The sequence below is a fragment of the Strongylocentrotus purpuratus genome, unplaced genomic scaffold (genome assembly GCF_000002235.5).
Source record: "Strongylocentrotus purpuratus isolate Spur 01 unplaced genomic scaffold, Spur_5.0 spur5_scaffold_2, whole genome shotgun sequence".
NCBI classification, from domain to species: Eukaryota; Metazoa; Echinodermata; class Echinoidea; order Camarodonta; family Strongylocentrotidae; genus Strongylocentrotus; species Strongylocentrotus purpuratus.
Window position 1 is genome coordinate 2,669,576 of NW_022145605.1, and position 24,045 is coordinate 2,693,620.

The 24,045-nt window shown below is 37.3% G+C and overlaps 2 protein-coding genes across 2 annotated transcripts; one reads left to right on the plus strand and one right to left on the minus strand.

Moving 5' to 3' along the window:
* The first annotated feature begins 7,712 nt into the window (after window positions 1–7,712).
* On the plus strand, window positions 7,713–15,994 carry LOC115926903 (SEC14-like protein 2). The gene is made up of 12 exons (XM_030992519.1): window positions 7,713–7,844; window positions 8,442–8,511; window positions 9,423–9,466; window positions 10,437–10,499; window positions 11,226–11,319; window positions 11,509–11,603; window positions 12,028–12,123; window positions 13,119–13,263; window positions 13,865–13,974; window positions 14,159–14,301; window positions 14,718–14,869; window positions 15,672–15,994. The coding sequence occupies exons 1-12, from the start codon at window positions 7,791–7,793 to the stop codon at window positions 15,944–15,946; spliced, it is 1,341 nt and encodes a 446-aa protein (XP_030848379.1). The 5' UTR covers window positions 7,713–7,790; the 3' UTR covers window positions 15,947–15,994.
* Window positions 15,995–17,178: 1,184 nt separating this feature from the next.
* Window positions 17,179–21,939, minus strand: LOC586512 (alpha-N-acetylgalactosamine-specific lectin). The gene is made up of 3 exons (XM_003723438.3): window positions 21,188–21,939; window positions 20,111–20,399; window positions 17,179–18,185 (listed from the first exon to the last, which is right to left on the minus strand). Exons 2-3 carry the CDS (start codon window positions 20,390–20,392, stop codon window positions 17,856–17,858), a joined length of 612 nt encoding a protein of 203 aa, XP_003723486.2. The 5' UTR covers window positions 20,393–20,399; window positions 21,188–21,939; the 3' UTR covers window positions 17,179–17,855.
* Between the last annotated feature and the right edge of the window lie 2,106 nt (window positions 21,940–24,045).

A 24,045-nucleotide genomic window follows, 5' to 3' on the forward strand; every position in this document is an offset into this window, starting at 1 on the left:
TGAATTATATTTTGAAGCAGGTTACTATGGAGACAGGACGTAGACCTAGACCCCCTCTTTCGTTTCCACCTGTCTCCTCTTCTGAATCACTTAATTGATATTAAGGCCACGAGTTGAGTCTCCTTGTATGGTGAGTATAGGTGATCGAAAATGTGATGTAGTTCTCAATCAGGTTTCTACTGGATAGAAATTCGATGCATTTATCTGGTTTAAAAAAAAACTTTGCTACCTGCAAACTACATTCCAAGGTAGAACAGAAATCTGATATGAAGACATCAAGAAGATAGCTTACAATAGTTATAAGAGTGAGATAGAGTGATCAATAACTATAACAATCTACAAACACATTTGAGACTTCATTTTAAGCACGATGGAAATCATGTCGAATACTCTTCATCCATGGTTCGTTCCGCTATAAACACACAAGTTTTAAAAACTTGAAATAGATAGAACGCATATCATCACGACAATATGAATCACTTGAACACTATTAAAAAAGCTGCAGTATGATATTTCCAGTTTACATGTCTATGTCCAAGAACACAAGATTAGGAACTGGTTGCTTGTTTGCTTCTTAATGAAATGTTTGAATACTTTGACCCATGGCACCTTAGAGTGCTCCCATTCTTACATTATAAACTTAATTATGACATGCTTCTGGGTTTCTAAAAACATTTATAAATGGCGTGTATTGAAAGCTTATGACACAAGACAGTAGGCACAATTAAACAAATTAGTGATTGCTCTGCAGGACAGGTTTAGTGTTCTAAAATGAATTAAATGATAACCTCCTTCTTGACAGTCTAGAACAAACTTGACATAGACTTCATATAAAAAGCGGAAGGTAGTAGCCATTATAGATTACGAGACTTAAGCCCTTATTCATCAAACAATATCTCCGATTGGTCAAATCTTTATCGAGTTTAGCCGATGGGTACGTGTGACGAGACCTGATTGGTTGAAACTTAACGAGAACGCGATGCGAAGGTGAAGCATCGGCCAACGTACGAATCGGAAGGAAACATTCTCAGGAGTTCGCTGAGACCATGCTGTTATCGGTTACATACATAATTGAAAGCAGTGTATGATTTGGTTTGGAGAAGCAGCGCTATGTAGAGTAACTACGCGGGAGGATTTTGAGTCATTTTCCACTAATTATTGCAGTGTGGTTGATCGTCTGCTATACACGTAATTCCAGACTCACTTAAAACTACAACACGGTGTTGGGGCCTAATAACATATTGCTAACTTCCATGGCCATCTATGTGCCGTTGATACCTTTGTATACAAAAACGATAGCGACAGCCATTAGTTCATCAAAGATTATTTATGGACTTATTCTATCACATCGGTAACTTAGTTGTTAATCGATTTTTCACATGTTGTAGGAGAATGTTTATTCGTCATGTTTGTTTCGGAATGAATAATGTTATTGTTGGGTACAAAATGTTTAGCTGTCAGTGCTTATACAGTTTGAAGAAATATCAGAATGGTTTACTTTTTATTTATTTATTTATTACACATCTTTAAAAAGAAGGGTAGCCCAATCAGCATATAATTTTTTCGTTGAGGCCCTTCATGACACAAACAAGTATGATTTATAGAAATAGATCAGTGCTACAAAAGTGAATATACTCTTTTCAGTGAGGAGTAACTACAACATAGTGTTTATATTTTCCAGGCTGATATTTGCCATTTCAACTCCCATAGCGATATCAATATACACGTATAATGAGAGAGGCCTAGAGTGGGAAATAGAAATCCATCCATGCCCAAGCTCCCTGCTTACTAAAATATACCTACTAAACTGATATTCCACAAGTGCACACTAATTAACGGCAAAGTAAAAGTGAAGTGTGAAAAGGGTTTATTGCTTGGTTTTATACTAGAGTTTTGTAGTTTTTTTTTTTATACTAGAGTTTTTGCTATATTGAAATAGATTTTAACAGTAATTTCAACATTTACTTTGGATTGTTCTTATTCATGCACACTCATTTTGAATTTTTATAATATTCATATTACTTTATTCTCGATTTTCTCTCTTGTTTGTCTTCTTCCTTAATTAAACAAATAACACGAGAGCTGAAGAGCTAAACTTGACATAACATAGATAATCTATTTCTTTATTTTTTTATAGGTCTGTCCATATTATAACAAAACCGGAATCATAATAATTATATTCCCCTTGTCATTGTTTCTTTTTCCACTAACGTACATGGTTTCTCAGAATAGTTTGTCAATTAGCATGTAACGTGTACGTTGTAATGACTTCCTTGGTTCATTACTACTGAAAGACAGAACCAATTAGACGGGTTAAGGTTCGCCATAGCAGGGTTAAATTGGAGGAAATTGCTGACGCGTCAATCTGTTATGATACACTAAAAAGAAAATGGCCGCGTAGGAAGGTTGACTAGAATAATAACAGCAACAACAGCAACAACAGGAACAAAATAATAGCAACAGTGGTAATAATAAACAACAAAAAATGGTAGCAGGATACCAGTGTTGTTAAGCCTAATATTTTCCTTTCAGGAAACGACAATGACTCTATTTTGGTGAATTACCGTTAGATATAATGCACAGACGGGAATACAGGTGGCAGGTGTTATATCTTTATTTTCCCCTTTAGCGGTTTATATTATTCTTGGCATTTCTCTAAGGAAATGGCGGGGAGTTGAAGCACTAGAAATAAAAGCATTCAAGTACAATCATATACTTTCTTCCTGTGTTTTTATGTTCCATGCAAGCAGGTGTATAAATTCATGTGTAAGAGAAATGGAGAATAGACAAAATGACAATGTAAAGGAAAATCAAAGTATTGGAACACTTCGAAAACAAGAGAGAGAGAGAGAGAGAGAGAGAGAGAGAGAGAGAGAGAGAGAGAGAGAGAGAGAGAGGAACAAATAAAGAAGGTGAAACAAAAGTAAAATTACCGAAGTCGAGCTACTGTAGAAAATCATTATCATGATTACGGATATAAGCACAATTAAATTTTACAAACACGAACATAGCAACCCCCTTTTGTTTCCTTCTCGATAGCATAATGTTTCAAAATATGTTTCCACGTCTTCGAGTGATGTCAGAGTGACAGAAAAAATCCCATTATATGACAAAATTACATAATAAGCCAAATCATGATACTAACGAAAAAGGTGAAAAGAAGAGAAAAGTATAACAAAGCAGACACACAAGTAAGCGTAGAGAAAGACAAAGTTACGGATATAAAACATGGAAAGGAAAAAAGGATGTAAATGAACCAATTAGAATCAATAAAGACAATGGATGGCACAAATATCATATATATATCTCAATAAACATGCGGCTCTAAACAATGATAACCCCCAGAAATGGCTCGAGATATAGTTCCTAAATCATATATTCGATGCCTTCAGCTGAGTGTCAGAATGAAGCCTACGCCCTTGATCTCCTTTAACAGGATATCCTTTAGGCTTGACTTTGTTATTACTCTGTCGGCAAGCATAGACTCTATACAACATGGAGGAACTTTAAAGGTAGAGTACATGGCATTCTTAAGGATAGTGCTTAGAAGAAGAAGAAGACTCCAAATAGACGCACTTCTAGCTCGAATATATGATCTTTCGTTATTTTATCATCACATTCAAGATCTAAATGTTTACATGTTTATGTGCATGCAGTGCTTGTATAATTTTATGCTGTGGAATTGTTACATTCTCAAGAATTTCAGTAAGGTTAAAAATAAGTGTATTGTTATCCAAACACCATTGTTGTTCATTGCGTCATAATATTATTAAGCTGTGTATATTTCCGAGGAATGAGTTTGCGCCCACACCCCTCGCACACAATCCTTAAATAATTGGGCGACGCCGTATTAGCAATCATACGTTCACTTTTTCATACAGAAATGGCATACGCCCCAAATATACATTTATGGTAATTGGAGCACGGCATTGTGCTAGTGATATGAAATTTGCTAGAGTAAGAATGCATAGATTATATAGGCCTATACATATATATACAAAAAACAACAACGAAAATATCAACAACTACAACTAAAACAACAGCAACAACAACAACAATAACTGAGAGTCCCGTCACTGAGTCATCAAAATTTACCTTTCCTCCTAAACCTTTTAGTATTCTGCCTTTAAACATATCCGTCTCGATCCCAGGCCACGGTCTGGTTAGATTTGATAGAGTAGTTTGATGTGATAAGTCTCCTTGTTCGTTTACTACTTCATCATTGACATAATGTTAATATAAAGGTAATGACATCTTGGGTTAGCTGAAATATCCTGTATGATTATCGCTTTCTCTTCTTGATAGTTAACACATTAACGTGTTAATGAAACAACGAAATGAAGACAAAAGTATTTTTAAAAGGCATTGCAGTAATTATTTCTATTATGGTAAGAATGGTCTCCGTCTGAAAATGACTAAAATATAGTCCTGCATAATAACTCATCATAATATAAGTATGTATATATCTCAGATGTCTTATAATCATATTGGTTCTTCCTTTCTTTTCTTGTTGGAGAACAGACTATATGGAAAACTTATAGAATATGTTTACAGCCCCACTGAACTACTTACCAAAGAGATTCGATCATACACAGTACAGCTATACTTGCGCCCTCTATATAGCAAACAATGCCTAATCGGTGACCATTGGTCCCCCCTGATCCCCTTTTTCTATTAAGAGCTGAATTGATAAGATAACCACCTGTCGGTGACCATGCAGGGAGGTCTAATCCCTCCTGGCCAAACTAGTGCAGCTGGGATTTAATGAAAGTTGTAATGTCCGAATAAGAGGTGACGGTTGCCTGAATATTGGTGATTTAAAATTCAGCCCCCTCACCCCCTCACCCCCTTACCCCTTTTATGTCTTGTACGCCTACTTTGAGTGGCACCGAGCTTGAGCATAATGTAATGGGAATGAATCCCTGGTCTAATTGAATCATACAATATGACAATTTTAAACAAAGTAAGATATCAATAAAATTTTATCGTAAGTGGAAGAGTAGCATTATACCGCATTTAATTATCTTTCTTATTTCTTTCCTCTCTTTCGTCCCCCTCTTCTTTTTCTCAATACCCAGTAAATCATTTCTCATCCTCTGATGTCTCTCTGATTTTGGAAACAAAATTAATCTGTATTTCTTTTTTGGTCAAGGAATTCCATCATAGACATCCTATGATATCACTGAGTTTGGACACTAAGTCAGTATCAGAGCCATCTATAAACAGAGTTTGGCCAACCCGGTTCGAGTTGGACACAATATGGCGATTACTGCTTTGTTGGGCAAGCACAAAACAAAATGATAAACGCCATGTTGTGACCCAGTGAAACCAAGTTGGCCAAACTCTGTGCATAGATGGCTCGGAGTTTCACCGACAGCGCCATCTCTGATGAATCGTAACACATGTTAGAAAATCATGAACTTTTCGTTTCCCTGTTCATATTACTGTCTTATTAGAAGTTGTTTTATTTTTTATTTTTTTACCTTTATGATGGAAATATACATTCTTTGAAAACGCCGCAGCACTTACAACTTAGTTGGTATGCGGTATCACATTTCTGCTTTTTGATCAATTTGAATTTAAGGTAATAATACATTTTTTTGTAAAGGATTGTCGATAACTTTGTTGTCGTGTTGTACATTTTTGGCAATTTTTGCATTTTCATGGAGTAAAATTTCATATATTATTACATTGAACCGGATATATAAAGTATTCGGTGGAATTTGTATTGTACTCATCCGAAATGTTGAATAGTAACATTAATATCCGATGGATTATGATGTAGCAAGATTGAAGGGATTGAGATCAACTCAAAATGTCAACTTACCAGCAGTGTATTTGTAAATGGCGCCCTCTCTTTTACTTACTGACAAGAAGCCAGATGTTTGTATGTCTAATTACTGTGATTTTACAGTTATCTATTGGACTGATAATGATGTAAATATCATTGCAGTATTATACGTAATATATTGTAATGGCTTACCTACAAATAGTTATTGGATTGTTTTATTAACTCTTACTTTGAAAATGAAAAAGTAATTGACATTTATTGAACTTGTTGCAAGACCAGTTATTTAACTGATAGTGATAACAAGTTAATAGTGATTATTATAGAAATAACAAGATATAAAGCATTTACACATAAAGGATAAGCCTTCGTAATCTTTAGATAATAGTTGGGATATATAGCTGGCAGCATCATGGTATAAATATTTATTCTCTTGACTCTCAATCAAATCCAAAATGTATATTCTACTTTATCTAAAGATACCCCTACTTGTAAGGTCGACCTCTGATTTTTATTTCTGAAATTGTAAACAAACCTTTAATGGAAACAAAAATCCCTAATTGAAGGAGGAAGTATTTTTTTAATTGAAGAAAACTTAGATACGTTACAGCAAACATAATTGATTAAGAGACTATAATTAGAAGTGTGAGTAATCACATTTTATCTATATTCTTAAAAAAAAACTGAACTGAACTGAACTGAACTGAAAAATCATTGTTGCGGTCTTACGAAGACAGTGTCGCTAATAAATGCAGTGCGTGGTTATCTTAATGATAAATGTCCATGATATTGATCTTACACCACACATCGAAGGCAAAGTCTGCAATCAGACGAAGACAAAGTGTTTTGTTTGTTTTTAGTAGACTTTACTCATAATCGAATAATCTGTGATTACTTGAATAAACCTGGTGTAAATGTGGAAAGGGATATGGGGAATTATTTCATCCCCCGTATATAATGTCTGATATCTAGTAGTAGTTGTAGTAGTAGTAGTATACCAAATCAACGATATTCTCCATCTACTTTTAAGAATGTCATTTCAATGAGAATGTATAGTATGAATTTTAAATTTGATTCCTCAATATTTATTTTATATATCATGCATGTTTATTCCAATCTTGTATTGATCAATACTTGATTTTTATATCAAGCTGTACGTTTAATGTGTTTTACAATAAACCAACCATAAAAAATGTTAATGATAATTAGTTCCTTGAATATTTTGCATTATTTTCACAATGATTTGATTTTAAATTACTATAATAGAACCCCTCTCATAATCTCTATAAGGAGAAAATTAATGCCTTACTATGGCATGATGTTTTCTTCATAGAGCGAACCGGGTTTTGTATCTCCCTTAGGCTTGCCCCCCCCTCCCGTTTACAGGTTAAAACAAAGAGGGGGAAGATAATAATATATTGATTAGTAGTATTGAGTGCTTCGGTTTAAAGTAATACTACCCTTCTTTTCTAATGTAGTATGAGTTTACCCCTCCCTCCCTTCGGGGCTTCCGTGGTACGATATGAGGGACTTGGCACTTGTATTGGGGATGGTGGGGGAACCGGTCATTCGCGAACTTACACAAACTATTGATTAGGGGGAGTGTGCGGGAGTGGGCTTTATCGTTCAATCATCTTCTTTTCTTCTCCTGATCACTGATATACTAGCATTGCTAAGATATCAGTTTCCATATCCTTTCTTCCAAATATGTTCTCTACTTTTCTCTGTTTCTGTTTGGTCCGTATTTTCTTCGTCATTCGATGGGGGGGGGGGGGGGGGGGAGGGAGGAGGCACGTGACCCCTTTGAAGTTACGCCACCTTGCATCGCGAGATATCAATATCATACTCGTTACTTCCTCATACAGATTGGTATGTATACGTCATGACGTATACATATTAGACATATCAACAAATCAAGGTTATATGAGTATTACTCGTACTGCATGATAATATATACCTGAGATTGTTTTGTACCATAACTTGAGAAGGAAAAGGCGCAAATATGAGTGGGACTTTGTCGGATTTAAACGCTAAGCAGGCAGATGCTCTCAAAGCAGTAAGTATAGTTATGACGTTTGGTTTTATATTAGACATCTGTATCTAATTATTGCATTTATCACGAGTTTGATTACTGAGTAACTGGACCAGAGGGTATACAGTCAACAGACCGTGATCAGGGTAGGGGTGAAAAGGAATTTATTTTATTGTAATGTGTTATTCGTCAGACATTATGAGGCGATTGCGTCAAAATTGAAGTCTTTTGGTTTTAATTTTTAGTGCAATACCCTCAGCGCCAAATACTACAAAAGAATACAAATTTTATTTAAGATGGCAAGGTATGAAGACAAAACAACGAATCAATTTACTAAAAGGTCAGAGCCAATGACTGTTCACTCTATTAGAAAGTGAAACTATGTGTTTACTGAATCAAATGTTCTATTGCATAATAGCCATGACATGCATTAATTTGTTTTTACTTGAGCAATTATTCTTATCCAATATCACAACTTTTGGATATAATTCTCTTTGATCTAAACTGCGTTCCAGCAAAGCTGACTTTTCTAGAAAGCTTTAGGCTATTATTCTTGAGCTAAGAATGCTGCAAAATATTTCAGTGAAATGTAATTTCTGTCAAATCTAAATTACTTTGCAGATTAGAACCAACCTTGATGAAGTATTACAAGAAAAGCATGATGACCATTGCCTGTTGAGATTCTTAAGAGGTAAGGACTTAATATCAGCAAAAGTAAATAATGTTCAGAACATCTAAAGATGTATTTAAAGAATTCATTTGTTAAAGCTATTCATAAATGCTGGTTATTATCACATTTTAGCCTGTTTGAATGATGAATAGGCCTCTACGCATGACCAAACAACGGTTTCTTACTGGAAATAATTATGTATACTGTTATAATCGGCGATTGGGATGAAGCATGGCAAAGCTAGAAATGATCGTAGTGTTTATCATATTTCAAAGAGATTTAAAGATTATTAAAATTGTTTTTCAGGTAAGTATAGCTTGCAATACGCAGGTTTGTTTTCCCGATAGTTTTGAGGAGTTCTTCGAACTAACTCTGCCATCTTTGATGAATGTACATGTGCATCATGTAAGGGTGGAACTTAGTTCAATATGTTCTGTGTTTTTCTTCGGAGAGGAGAGGGGGAGGGGTGGTTGGGTGTACGCTACCCCTTTCAAAGTAGAAGCAACCCCCCCCCCCCATCCTCATACTTTCCTTCCGGTCATTGATAGTCTCTTGCAAGCGGGTGAAACTATGCTTACGATACATGAACCTGTTTCGTAGTCACATAAAATGTTTAAAGGGAAGAAAAAATGATCATTAATGTCAATACAGAAAGGAGACTTGGTGTAAATATGGGGATGAGTCAGGACTTAATTATGTTAAAAGCATAATGTGCTCTGAGACAGATATAGTATACTGACATAGAATGAGGTAAAGAAAGGAGAGAGAAAAGAAAAACCGATTGTAGAGGATAAACAAATATTGAAATAGAGGAAAATAATACAGACAGAGAAAACAACTTTTAAACATCGGTGTGTAAAAGTATTCTTCTTGCCAGCTTTCAAAAATCTTTCCTCATTTTGTTTACCTTCATTTTATGATTGTATTCTTAGCATGCCGTTTCAACGTGAAGAAAGCAGAGGAGAAATTCCGTCGGGTAAGAAAATTGAAAATAAGGGGTATACGGGGGAGAATACTGCATTCCCATATAACTTGAAATATCACAAAATATCAACATTTAATATCTATAAAGTTGTGTCTTGGCATACATGTACATTATTTTCCAGTGACCTACAGTATGAGAATGATACTCAGGTTTTAGGAGTGATATTGATGCATTCAAAGGCAATATATAACTTGATCCGGGTGATTAACAAGTTCTCTAACGATCATGGAGTCATCTTTAATCTTCTTTCAGACTTTCACTTTCGAGAAATGGCGGACCAAAGATTTTCTGACTGAGCCGGGGGTGGGGGGGGGGGGGGTGGGCAATTCTAAAAGAAATGTACGAAAAGCAACAACAACAGCAATGGCACATTCTCAGATGCCTTTTGAGGAAGAAAAAAAAATATCCACAAGGCACAAAATTATGGTGGCACATTTTGTATGTCAGATTTTAATTTTTGTTGGGGAAGGGGCAGGGGCACTTGCCCTCACCCCCCTATCGCCTGTATCCGCCAACGACAGTATCAAAGGGAGGTCTAGCCGGTAAAATTAATGTTACAAATCATTTTTTAAAGACTTTCATCGAAACAGCGATCATTTCCAAGGATTTCATCCTTGTGTTACATGCTGTTGATATATTAGTTGAGTTATGATATAGAGTAAGTCCGTAGAATATTATTTCAATAAATCTTTAATTGTTTGGTTACGTTTTATAATATGTAACTTGCTTGTTGTGGTGGTGACAGAGTAGATAGCCAAATTGTAGTTATCATTATCATGATCATCATAATCAATCATGATGGATGAGTAACGATACATGCACTTAATAATACAAAAAATCGAGGCAATAACAGAGCAAGGTTCTTTAACGAAAAGGACTTTTCTTACAGGTCAAAGTTCAATTTAATACCCACCCCACTTTAATTAAACTTGAGCCACCCTATTTCCCCCCTCGTTTATAGGATCTGGATTGGCGAATAAAGAACAATATCGACAGCATACACGACTGGTATGAGATACCAGAGGTAATGTTATTTCGACGTGTTATTTCATTCATATGCTAACTGTAACCTTATATAACTCTAATAAAAAGGGATGAGTTTAAAGAGAAAAAAATGAGTTCAATTATAGTTAACAATCATTTTGTGAGGTTAGGTATCTTTTTACTGTTTTATGAACAAAATTTCATAGATCTGGTTCAAATGTAAAATTTCGCAATATCTGCAGTATCAGTCAATCAGGTGATAGAAGGAGCTAAAACTTACTTTGATGGGGGAAGTGAAACCTTTCTTTCCATTTTTCTCATTCTTTCATCATGATGATAATATTGTATGCATGTATAGGTCTTCATAGACTGACGGCAAATCAGTGGCGAGCCGAAGTCCATTTTCATTTTCATTTGTTCCTATGAAAGGGTATAAATAAATCTTGTCTTGTACATTAAAAAGTCAGGTTATTCTAATGATGATGTTTGGGTGACTGAACTCATACTGCGTAGTGTAGAGTTCACTTGCTTACGTACAGCAGGGAGTTGGAACTCCTTGGGTATACAGGAACCGGAAATCGCCTTCATCAAAAGATGGCGCAAAGTGAAAATACCTTAAAGCAGTGGTAGCGAGCTCTATAACATACCCTGCCTTTAATAATAGACAGTGCAATAAGAAATAAAAGCTATTTAAGGAGAGCACATCTTAATTCAATAATTTATGACAAATTATGTTGCTTCCCCTTAATTTCATTCGCTCGATTAGCCTTGCTTGAAGTATTGGCCAGGAGGAGCGACGGGATTAGACAAGGATGGTCACGTGGTATGGATAGCTCCTCTTGGTAACGTAGATCCTAAAGGTGAGATGATAGTGTAGATAAAAACGTTTTCAGTCATTTACGTCTGTGCCCTAGAAAAGAGGATAAAATGCTTTCGTAATACGTTTGACATGCAATTAAAGGGAATGTTCCAGCTTTACTGTATAATCGTAGCCTCTTGTGACTGGCGAAGCTGCAAATAGAAAGCAATTTGTAATCATTTGTTTACAGGTATGCTGTACTCAGTAAAGGCTGGAGACATCGTGAAAACAAATATCAGCATCTTGGAAAGACTTGTAAATGAACAGAAGATCATCTCTAAGAAGGTATATAACAAACGAGAAGAGAAAGAGAGAGAGAGAGAGAGAGAGAGAGAGAGAGGTATAGGGGAAGACTAAGTGAGAGATGGAGAGATAGAGAAGGAGAGGAGGGATGGAGGAAGAGGGATGGTTAGATGAAGAAAGACAATGAGATAACAATATACGGTATTAAGAGACTGAGACAGACAAGGGATGAGTGTGAAAATCTGAATTTTTAAAATGTAAAGATAAGTTAGAAAAAAGAATAAAAAATTGCTATCAAGAAAGATATCAAAGAAACTAGGAGGAACGACTATAAATAAAATGAGAAAATGTTTTAAGGGATTAACGCCATTACAGTTCGTCATGGATCAAATATATTGAAGACATACGTCCAAGCAAGATATGTATTAAAATATGATTGAGTATCGTTGTTGTTTTTAATCCTTAGCTTGGTCGTCACATTGAGGGCATCACATTCATCGTCGATCTTGAACACCTAGGCGCAGGTCACATATGGAAACCAGGCATGAAAGTCATGACTGAGGTATGTTACATAATCATTTGGATTTCATTATCACAAACAAGTTGCATTTATTTTTAAAACAAATCTTTCTCCCCCCCCTCTCTCTCTCTCTCTCTCTCTCTCTCTCTCTCTCTCTCTCTCTCTCCGTGCCTTTCGCTTTATTCCTGCCTATATTGGTCGCATTGAATTGCATACCTTATTTCAATTCCATGTATAGATAGAACATTGCGATGATAAATGTTATCCTTATTCTATCACTTTTGCATAGTAAAAGTCCCTATTTTCACGAAGTGACGGTAGTGAGGAAAATCGTAACGCAAAGTGTATGCGATTTTCATTCACTATACCGTCACTTTGTTGCGTAATATCCCGAGAGGCAAAGCGGCACAGGGACACACGCCACCACCCTAACCAAAATTGCGAAAAGGAAAAGAGAGAGAGAGAGAGAGAGAGAGATAGAGAGATAGAGAGAGAGACACACACACACACACACACACACACATACAGATAGAGAGAGAGAGTGGGAGGGAGGAAGGAAGAGACAGAGAGAGAGAGAGAGAGAGGGGAGATGGAAGAGAGAGAGAGACAGAGAGAGAGAGAGAGAGAGAGAGAGAGAGAGAATGGAAGAACCGGAAGGTAGAGTGAAATGAAAATACAACCTTCAACAATAAAATAATACAAAAATTCCCCTCATTTGATCGGCCTTCTTTTCCTCTCGCATGCCATCCACGTAGTTAGACGGAGCCCCCTCCCCCATGACCCCTCCCCATGACCCCTCCCCCATGACCACTCCCCTTGACCCCTCCCCCTTGACCCCTCCCCCATGACCCCTCCCCTTGACCCCTCCCCCATGACCCCTCCCCCATGACCCCTTCCCCATGACCCCTCCCCCATGACACCTTCCCTATGCCACCAGTACCCTCTTAATGACTGGACAAAATACATCCCTTGTTCCAATTCGAGAAAGTTGTCTGCTAAGTAATAGTTTATGAAAATATTATGATTTTAACCCCCAGATCGCTTCGTTGTTCGAAGAGCATTATCCCGAAATCATCCATCGTATGTACATCGTGCGACCTACCAAGATCTTTCCAGCCGTCTACTTCCTCCTCAAACCATTCCTCGATGAGGGCACCAGATCCAAGATGCATGCACTGGGCGGTATGTCTCCCTCAATAATATTGATTCTCATATAAAGTGGAATTTTATACGTGACTTGAAGACAGTGGTCATGGTAGTGGTATCAGATCTAAACAAAATATTGTAACTTGATATTTCTTTCTTGTTCATACGCTCATTTTACCTTATACTCCATGGTTTCAATCTGTTAATATGTGATAACCTCAGAGATTCGGTGTTTAGCCGCGATGGATTGTATCTCTCAATATTTGTGTATTTGTGTATGCATGTTTACATAATAAAAACGTGAATTGAACTAAACTGAATTAATCGGCGGGATAATCGGATGATTGAGACAATCTAAGTGCCCCCCAAAATGGAGAACACAATTTATAGGCACAATTTTCTTGATCCATATGCAACAAACACTTTATTTCACTAGCCTTTCCAAACTTTTTGAATGGCATGAGATGTCCCCCCCCCCCCCCATCAAAGAGTGACGTTTCCGTTTTGTTGTATTTGAATGTATTGGGGATATAATTGACGCCCTTGTGACATGATAGTATATTACTATGCATTCTATCATGTACAGTTAGTCTTACATCATATTGAAGGCTTGTCTTATTCCTGGTTTTCTCTACAGGTAACTGGCGTGACGTTCTTTTGAAGCACATAGATGCTGAAGTCCTTCCGGTTCATTGGGGAGGAACCATGACAGACACTGATGGCAACCCTAACATGTGCCCTAGCAAGGTATGATCAATCCCGCATTGATGAAATAGCCTACACAATTATCACCCTCAAAATAAAGAATTTTGAAACTTGTATAAAATATACGGTAGGGTATCCAGCACATGGTGATAGTTTAAAGCAATTATATTTTAATGTAGTTACCGGTGTACATCATAATTACATTTTCTTTGTTATGATCTAACAGATTAACCTAGGAGGGAAAGTTCCGTCGTTTTATTACAAGAAGGGAAGTGACCTCACACATGCTGACATGACATCTCAACAACTTCCGGGTAAGAGGTCGATTGAGATCAAGTACAAAGTCAAGACACTCGGCAGCATATTCAGGTAGGTGGCGTTTTATTCTGAAGAAGGAAAACTGTTTAAATGGTAATGCACACCCAAAGTGCATTACCCCCCCCCCCTCTCTCTCTCTCTCTCTCACACTCTTTTTTTCTTTCTTTCTCTCTCTCTCACTCTTTTTTTCCTCTCTTTCTCTCTCTCTCACTCTTTTTTTTTTTCCTCTCTCTCTCTGTCCCTCTCTCACTCTCTCACTAAATTTTGTCAAATTTTAGATAGTAAACTGTACTGGGCTCATCAGCTGAATGTGATAAAAGGGAGTTTATTCCATCTCATGTTGGGGCGAATTCATTAGAATAATACTGAATATAAAATTGTTTCGTTCATTGTACTTGTAAAAGTGAAATCGTGGTGATTTTCAGAAATAAATTGCTTAATTTTTTGTTTTCCTTTCTGATGATTAGATACGAATTCAAAACGGAATCTCACGACATCGCTTTCGGGATCTACCGATTCTTGCCTTCAGGAGAGAAGACTTTCATCCTAGAAGAGAAGAGATATAACAGTCATATCGTGCCAGAGGACGGAGAAATCCTCTTTGAAGAGCCAGGATTGTGTAAGTATACATGCAATGTGGTGATTCCAGCAAAATGTGGAGTACGCCCCTATCCATTTGAAGGCTAAGAGAAAAGGAAATCAGTATAAGACACAAGGGTCTGTCATGCTTTCGGTAACGCAGGTATATTCCGTCCCACTCACCCTTTATTTCAGTCACCTAATCTTTGAAAAATGCATAATTTTTCAAGATAACTAAAATATTGTTGTGACTTGGATAGTTTTTCCCCTAATGTATTCGAACTGAAATGAAAACTGGACCTACTTTAGCATGAAATGGAGCCGATGTACACCCCACCCGTTTAGAAGGCGTATACAAATAAATCCTGCTATACTTACAAGGTTGTAAGGCAAGTGTGGATACCTTCCGTATCACAGAAACTCTCTGCCCCCCTTAATTAATTTACAAATACGCCACTGATTATGTGACTAAGTCAAAACAATTTTTCAACAAGGAAATCTGAGTCGAATAAATACGATATCATATACGCAGACGTAATGCTTATCCGAATCAATATGGACAATACTGAAAACTTTACTTGGCCGAAGTAACCATTATAGCTTCTCTATCAGTCTAAAAGTTTAGTAGGCAAGCTTTCATACTCTCCTGTTGACTTTCTGAAGATTCTGAGATTCTTCCAACAGATTATTGCTGTTTTTGCGTCAGAATCACTGTAGCGAAGTGAAAGGGTAAAATGCAGATTAATACAAAGGATGCCATTTCTTGAATAATTTAAAAATCCCTCACTGAATTGAACCTTTCTCATGTAATGAATATCGTGCCTCAAATTTAATTCTCCTAGACGTTGTGAAATTCGACAACCATGGGAGCACCTTTCAGAAGACACGCAAACTGAGCTACTGGATGGAGGTCATTGAACCACGCCTCGAGGTCACTGATCACATGCTCGGAGAATCCTTGGACGAGATCACAAGAGACAGTGGTTACCTCGATGACAGAGGTCCGACATCGAGAAACCGCTCGAACTCGCTGGAACGCTCGTCGACCTTACCTCGACCTCAGAGTCAAATTCAAGGGCCGATGAAAGGATTGTCTCGGAATATGTCCTTCACTTAAGTCCTAGTCGGCACAATCCAACCCCGACCCCCCCCCCCCCCGAAAAAACACCACCGAATGATGAAGAAGAAAAAGCGTCAAAAGAAGGAAAGAAAAAGGGAGAAGGTCGACAAAAAGAACCTTCTTGACAACCTCCCAAACTCCCCCCCCCCCTGACCAGTAGCCCTGGATTCAATTTGCATTTCCATTTTTCGAGTAAGACCAATGCCCCCGCCCCTCAAGGCATGGACTTACGCTACACCTTTTATAAATGTATCTTTGCGCTTTTACCGAGTTTGGGATTTTTACCCCGACCCTAGCCTAGCTATACCCAGATAAAATGTGGTGAATTCTTCTTTAACGTACATATTTTACTTTATCTGGGTCGAGAGATGCAAATGTAGATTGACGTATTGACAGATACCCTGTTTTTATTATCGTTATTTATATAGAGTCCGATTTTCATAAAGGCGTATTTAGTCCTGGCGTCTTGTATATTATACCATGTCTGAGAGTTATGATTCTAGTTGATCGCAACTTGAAATCAGTCTCGGCTGTGTACCTAACAACCTTTGAGATAGGAGACTGTGCAGTTGCGATCGATTGGAGGATTTGGGATTGACTAGTGTCAATCGTAACTCCTTGTAAGGTGGATTCAGATTCATCTTCATCTTCATCCCAAAATCATCTTGGACTAACCCTGATTCAAATTTGTAAACGAAATAGCAAAGCTCCGTCGCCGTTAGATGTCGCTTACATTAATTTCATGACTTAAAAATGCACTTTGAGCAATTGGTCCAAAAGTGTTTGCAAGCAAGATAATATACATGTAGTTGATTGCGCAAATGATTACTACGAAATATTAAATATTTATTAGATTTCCATTAAATTATTTATCTATGATTATTGAATCTTCTTTCCCCAATGTGCATTACATTTTTCATCTTTCTGTCATTCTATTATATAGAAAGATGAAAAAAAAAGAATAATATGTACTATAGTACTTAAACGATCACGTTGACAAAATGTTTATTTATTGGACGGTTATTTTGAAGAATCAGCTATTGGCGCGTAAACCAAATATCAAACAACGTTCGAGATTATGTTTTACTTAGTGCCTAAGTGCTACTTTATTTCCTTATATCCAGGACATCAGATATATATATATATAAAACTTATGATTCAACATTTCAGATCTTGTTTGATACTGTTCTCTTTTTTCAGAATGATCTATGAAAAAACATTAGTTATGAAATAAGATACAATGATGTTGTGTTTATTGTTGACTTGTATACCTGTATAAATATACATAGAAACAACTCCGATTAATATTTCACACTTGACTAGTAGTCGTTTGGCATTGTTTAATAACTGAAAGACCTCAAATCCCGGATTAAGGTCACAGAAGCATTAAAAATGGAAGTTATCGTATTATATTTTTCAAGACGATTTTATAATCCTGATGATGATTATTTATTCTGAATTTCTTCTGGACATCAAACAATATATAGTATTTATAGAATCCTACGTTGAATTTTGAGTCATTTATCAAGTTAAGTTGATTAGAGCCTACGATTATGTTTTAATGTTTTATTTGTATAAAGCATGATTCGTAAATGTCTATAATAATGGAATATGTTTTTACATTTTGAGTAATAAATATAAATCCTAAAACACACTGAAATCGACTTCATGTTTATAATTATATTACACATTGCAAAGAAAGGATAGTATACGGGATGCATCCAACGGACAAAAGGTTCACGAGACCGAACGCTCAGGAGAGCGAAGGCCTATGAGACCGAAGAAACAGGAGAGTATGGACATAGTATATGCTTCACAATTCAGTTGTAACGCACTCAGACTTCTTTAAGTATCTGTTATGTTTGCATCGTCCTTTTCAATCAGTTCTTACTGCTTCGTACACTGCTCACAAAATGCGTTGATGATGTCTGCTGTCTTCGACGTCATTGAACTCGGGCACGGCCGGCATCTTGCAAACGTAAGGCATTCCTCCCTGGACGTCGCATCCGATATCGTCCCACTGTCGTGTAGACTCTGAGCCGATGTCGTTCCGCCATATGATGACGCAGTCCTCGTTGAGTCGACCTCGTGCATGGTAGCCGTTATCGGGTTGTCCTGGTAACCAATGGGTGAAGTCATTGGAAGACCCATCCGACCACACCCAAGGACCATCCCGTACCTCCTGGTGGAGTCCCGTCCACATCCCGGTGGGTAGATCAGTGCCAGGAGTATTTGTCTATAGGGCAATGAAATACGGAATACAGAAAAAACGTTTTTAAAGGGCCACTCTAACCCAAGTAACATAGCATTTTAAAACATGAATACACCTCTACTTATTAATATTCCAGCCTCTAATTTTTTAGAAAATCTCTAAATTGACCATAAAATGATAATAACCATCCATTTTCCACAGATCTCACGCTTGCTGGGCTACGCCCCTCAAAAAGGTAATGCGGTCACGTGGCTTGATGACGCATTTGACGTCATTGCGGGCATGTACGATTTGATAATTTCATAATTAGGAATGACGAAATTGCCAGAAACGTACTGGGATTATCAAGTGAATATTATTATTCGGATAAAGTTCTTTTTTCTTCAATTAATATCATAGCTTGCCCTTTTTAAAGACATTTTAATGCCTAAATCACCGTCCTTTTAATTAACGTAAAATTTAACAAAAGAAAAGTAAACATTTCGGGTGAGTATCTGAAACAAAGTGTAAGTAGTTTGAGAGGGGGAACAACTATTTTTATACACCGCATTCTAATAAATAATTGAATATGTTTTCTATAACTCCTGACTCATCCTAAGAAAAAACCGGAGGAAAATATGGAGCTTCTCAACGTCAATAACCACTTGATCGAGACTACATTGTCAAGGAAAATCACGTGATAATTTTGTAGATTTACTGTCATCAAAACTACATTAAAAAAGAATTCGAGTACCTCATCATAACGATAATTCACATAACATGATCATGTTGTATTAAACCTTGTATTTGAAACATGGAAGATCATGATGCAAAGGGGGAAACGGGGATATCGAAAGGGAAACAGGGATTTAGAGGGTAAAATATTATTGCTCTTACCTTTGATGGTTGTTTTAATTAGAATTTATATGTTGGTGTTATGACCAAGTTAATGTGAACAAACTTGTTATATATGGCCTCGAAAAGAAGATCATTAATGGGAACAAATAGCAAAGCCAGAATCGTGGAACAGGGGCAGGGGTGCATGGACACAAAGTCACATATACTTCCTTGAAGAAAAAATAGAGAATGAAAACATGGTCCTCTCGACCTCCCGCCCCATCGGCTACGCCTATGATTTGAAAGAAAGCCTAACTATTAAAACCTTTATTGTCTGGTGAGGAAGGAAACGGGATATACCGTGTGAGGGACAATGTCTGATCTCTTATATAATGACTGAATGTTATTGAAGGGATGCCATTAGTGGTCTCAATGAGGTGTATTAAAATAACTCTACACTCCTTCACTCAATCCTATTCAATCTTTCTTTCCACTGCTTTTCTATTTTCCCCTTCATTTATCTTCCTGTATCTCATATCGCATCTCTCTCTCTTTTTTCTCCCTTCTTTCTCTCTCACTTGTTTTGTTTTGTTCTCTCTCTCTCTCTCTCTCTCTCTCTCTCCCTCTTCAAACATTATCGTCTAACAGTAGACTACGTGGGACCTGGGACAGCCCCTCCCACACATGGCAGATTCCTGAAGTACAACCTCCCTATTTACAAAAAATCCTCTTGTGTCCTAACCCTCCAAAGCAGAGCGATTCCCCGCTGACTACCCTGACTATACGCCGCTTTCTACTGGGTATTGAGTAAGAGTATGATTTGACACGCACAATCAAGAGCAAAATAATTAAGTTTCCTTATGTTTATTTTCTGGACCTAAATGCTTTTCTTTTTCTTCAAACCCACCTCTATGGGCTAACTCCAAAATGGTGAAATAACCACATTCTTTATCTGAAACTAACGAAAAACGAAAATCAAATACAATTTCGAATCCCTCTATCTTTCTCTTTTTCTCTCTCTCTCCCCTCTCTCTCTCTCTCTCTCTCTCTCCTCTCTCTCTCTCTCTCTCTCTCTCTCTCTCTCTCTCTCTCTCTCTCTCTCTCAAGATAAAGATAAAGAATGTAACACTTACGTTATCGAGATCACCATGATCACCGTTCGCCGAGTTGAATATGTCAAAGATGAAGTCATTCTCAGCTTGATCATGAATTGATACGAGATGGGCGATGCCGTCGGAATCGAAGTGTTCATGACACCTCGACTCCGCTATGGACCACGGTAACATGTCATCGAAGTACCGGTAACAGTAGCCATTTCGCTGAGTCCATGCATGTGGACAAGCGTATTCGTTTGGAGTATTGCCATACGTGTATGAGGTAGCAGCACAGAGCAGGAAGATACATAAGGCCTTCATGATGTTTCTACATTTATTAAATGGACGAAATAATGGGATACATAGATTAAAGTATTAATACACACTTTTTTTCAATCGTATGGCCGAAATTAATTTCAGCTTTCATTTATATATTGTACTGAGTCTCTATATACCGTTCCAGACATTTAAGCGTTGAAAAGATTATTAAAAGCCTGTCTTATGTCTTATTTTCATGGAAAAACGGTTGGGAAAATTCGAAAACGGTTGGGAGAATTTACTGTTAGAGGGTGTCACAAAGTGACGCCTTAAAAAATAAGTATCTTGGTGGTTTGATCATATTTTTCAGGATTTTTTTGCAGAGGGTTAGAACAGTAGAAGGAATATAATAAGTAACGCTTCATACACAAATTACACATTTTTTCATCAACCTTCAATACTAGCTGTTACCGAGCCACTTTAAGAGCTATAACTTCCCATTATTTGCTCCCCCTCTCCACGCCTGACGGATATTTAGAGATAATTAAATCAGCAACATACTAACATCTTCATTTTGTTGGCAAATATTTTATTCATTGTCAGAGCATCTTTATATATATGAGCAGGCCTATAATGTTGTCCGTCTCCTCTCCATGCACTAGAGGTGGGCTAGTGACGGATCATGAAAGCGATATAGTCAGCAACCAAAGGTTTTGCTGTATATTGTTATTTCAATCTGACGCCATTACTTTCGATGAGCAACAAAACATGTCCACATGTGCCTTTGCAAGAGATGTCAGAAGAATATATTATAATATAACGCAATGAAGAATAATTTAGAAAAATATATAGACTTACAAAGTATATCTGAAGAAGGATTCGAACGATTCGTCAAACTGGAGAACGGGACAAATTGATGTTTCACTCAAGCAGACAGAAAATGCAGTGTGGATGCTTTGAAGACGTCTACTAATTGTTCACCATATATCATTAGGACATACCATGGACACTATTACATGGACATATAATGACCGTCAGCAACCAGCAACAAACCAGCTACAGTCCAGAAAGTAATTAGCCGATAGATAACCGGTAGAAGCAATGCTCACATTCCAACATCAATTGATCGTATGCTGTTTAGATTAACGTTGATCGCTGCTCCTGGTGCGTTTACAAAGGCGCACGCATGATCATACTTGGCCCATCAGTTACAAACCCCTGAGATGTGGATTTGATAAACCAGGGGCATTGTTCAAAGAAAAGCAGAAATATGCACAATATTTTGGTGCTCTTTGGCGTGAGAAGAAGGATATTTTTGTTAGGGATGGACGTCAGACGCAAAAGCTATTAAAGATTATCTGCCTCCCCGGTTTGTCTAACTGCTGATAACACTCTCTTCCAGTGGAGTCGACCTGCTTTGCTCACTGCTCCCCTATCTCCTCGTAACCTATCTCTTTCTTTCTTTCTTCCTCTTCTTCCTCTTTTGTGCTATTTCCTTCATCCCCCACCCCCTCTCTTTCTTTCTCTTTCACGTTCTCCCTTTTATTTCCTATTCATCCCATCTCAATCTATACAGTATTTCGTTATACATGCTTTCTGACCCCCATGTTTCTAAGCGTAGTCTGTCTCCCACTCCCCCTCTATCTCTCTCTCTCTCTCTCTCTCTCTCTCCCACTCCCCCCCCCCTCTCTCTCTCTCTCTCTCTCCATCCCACTCCCCCCCCTCTCTCTCTCTCTCTCTCTCTCTCCATCTCTCTCTCTCTCTCTCTCTCTCTCTCTCTTTCTTTCTCTCAGTTCATATCTTGAGCTCGTTATACCATCTGTTCCCATTTCTTTTGTTCCATGTTTATAGATCAAGACTGATCAATTCCTTTTCATTCACCTGCATTAAAAGCCGATTAAAACCAACGGCAGGAAGCGATTATCCATAACCACGGATGTTGTATTTAGGGGACATGTCGCCTGTAATGTTTGCCCTTCTTTAGACTTAGGGTCCTAATCAATACGAAGAGGATAATCTTGAACGTACACTTGAGAAATGAAAAGCTAATTCAGAAAAACTGGTCGTGAGAAACCATTAAACAAAACATTTAAACCTGCTCACTTACATAACAGGTTTATTCAGAAGAGAATTATACAGTATACAATTATTGATTATCAGATCATTTAGACGGATAGGGGCATAGGGCAACATTTTTGTGTGTAAAACATTCTTAATGTGATTCTTTTGGTGTCGCATATATTTGTTTTGACTGGACCTTTTCGTTACTTCTCACATCTGATTTGTTATGATTAATAACATGTCTGTGTTTTCGTGAAGTTATAGTGAACTGTGTGTTTGTTGTTGTTGTATTTCCAGTAAAGCAGTCAGGAAATGACTGATACAGATTATGTTCGCACTGGCTGGACGTGTAGTTCAAGATACTTTAATTCAAAGTTTATAGTTTATCTGATGGCTACATTGACTTGATAACCTCAACAAAGCTTGAGCAGTCTCATTTAGTAAATTAGATATGTAGGCCTATATGATGTTGTGTTTATAAACCCATTTTAATACTTTATAACTATTGAATGTCTAGACTTGGCTTATTTATTCTCTCTGTAAATAGCTCATATTATGTAAGGCTCCGAAAAATCTCCTTTTCCAGCCAAAACAGTAACCAGAGCACCAGACTACTTTTAAAGTACAAGCAGGAAATGTGTCGCATGTTTACCTCAATTTTAAAGCCCGTCAGGAAATCCAAAACGGAACGATTTGTTTGTCGGTTTGTTATCTTCAAGAACCTTTCACAAACCTTCTATAGATATTGGAATAATTGATAAGCTTACCCCTTGCCCCCCCCCCCCCCCGTCCCCCTTCATCCTCAGTAATCCGTAGACCATTACGCGTAAAATTGTATAAAATAATGAGAAAGTAAGAAAAGAATTTGAGAAAATGATTACAAGTAGATGAGAGTGGGACAACTATTAGGCTTCTTCGAGAAAAAAAAGTCACCTTCAGAAAAAAGCTAACAACGGCCCAGAGTGGAAATCTAAAAGATCAATAGCACCTATACGAATAACTGATATCGTAGATAGTGCATGTATCATATTATTATGGAACATGGAAACGTTTTTGCAACAGTTTGACGAATATGTTTTTTTGTTTAAACCTGCCAACCCTGGAGTAATACTCTGGACACTCCTTCATGGCACTCCTCGTATTAGTATACTCCTAAATGTGAACCCATGTTGTGGGTCTCTCTATGATTAGGGTATTGGAAAATTTCGACAGAGAGAGAGAGAGAGAGAGAGGGGGGGAGAGAGAGTGGGAGAGAGTGGGAGAGGGAGGGAGAGGGAGAGAGAGAGGGAGAGTAAGGTAGAGAGAGAGAACGGAAGAGAGGGGGAGGGAGGGGAGAGAGAGAGAGAGAGAGAGAGAGAGAGAGAGAGAGAGAAGATTTTTTTTAAAGAAAGACAAGGATATATAATTATGTGTGTATATATAAACATTATATATATATATATATATATATATAATATATATATATATATATATATATATATATATATATATATATATAGAGAGAGAGAGAGAGAGAGAGAGAGAGAGAGAGAGAGAGAGAGAGAGGAAGGAGAGATTGAAATAGATCTTTTAGGGGAGTGACGTTTATATAAGAACGTAATTTGTCAAGTAAAAACAATCAGAATGGACGGTCATTTCCAGACATGAAATTCCGT

Bases quoted from the DNA above. Each gene is read 5' to 3' on its own strand.
- LOC115926903 (XM_030992519.1), top strand. From the start codon at position 7,791: ATGAGTGGGACTTTGTCGGATTTAAACGCTAAGCAGGCAGATGCTCTC. The intron at 9,467-10,436 runs GTAAGAAAATTG...CCTCGTTTATAG, and splicing joins CAGAGGAGAAATTCCGTCGG to GATCTGGATTGGCGAATAAA. The intron at 11,320-11,508 runs GTGAGATGATAG...ATTTGTTTACAG, and splicing joins TGGTAACGTAGATCCTAAAG to GTATGCTGTACTCAGTAAAG.
- LOC586512 (XM_003723438.3), bottom strand. From the start codon at position 20,392: ATGAAGGCCTTATGTATCTTCCTGCTCTGTGCTGCTACCTCATACACG. The intron at 18,186-20,110 runs GTAAGTGTTACA...ATTGCCCTATAG, and splicing joins ATCATGGTGATCTCGATAAC to ACAAATACTCCTGGCACTGA.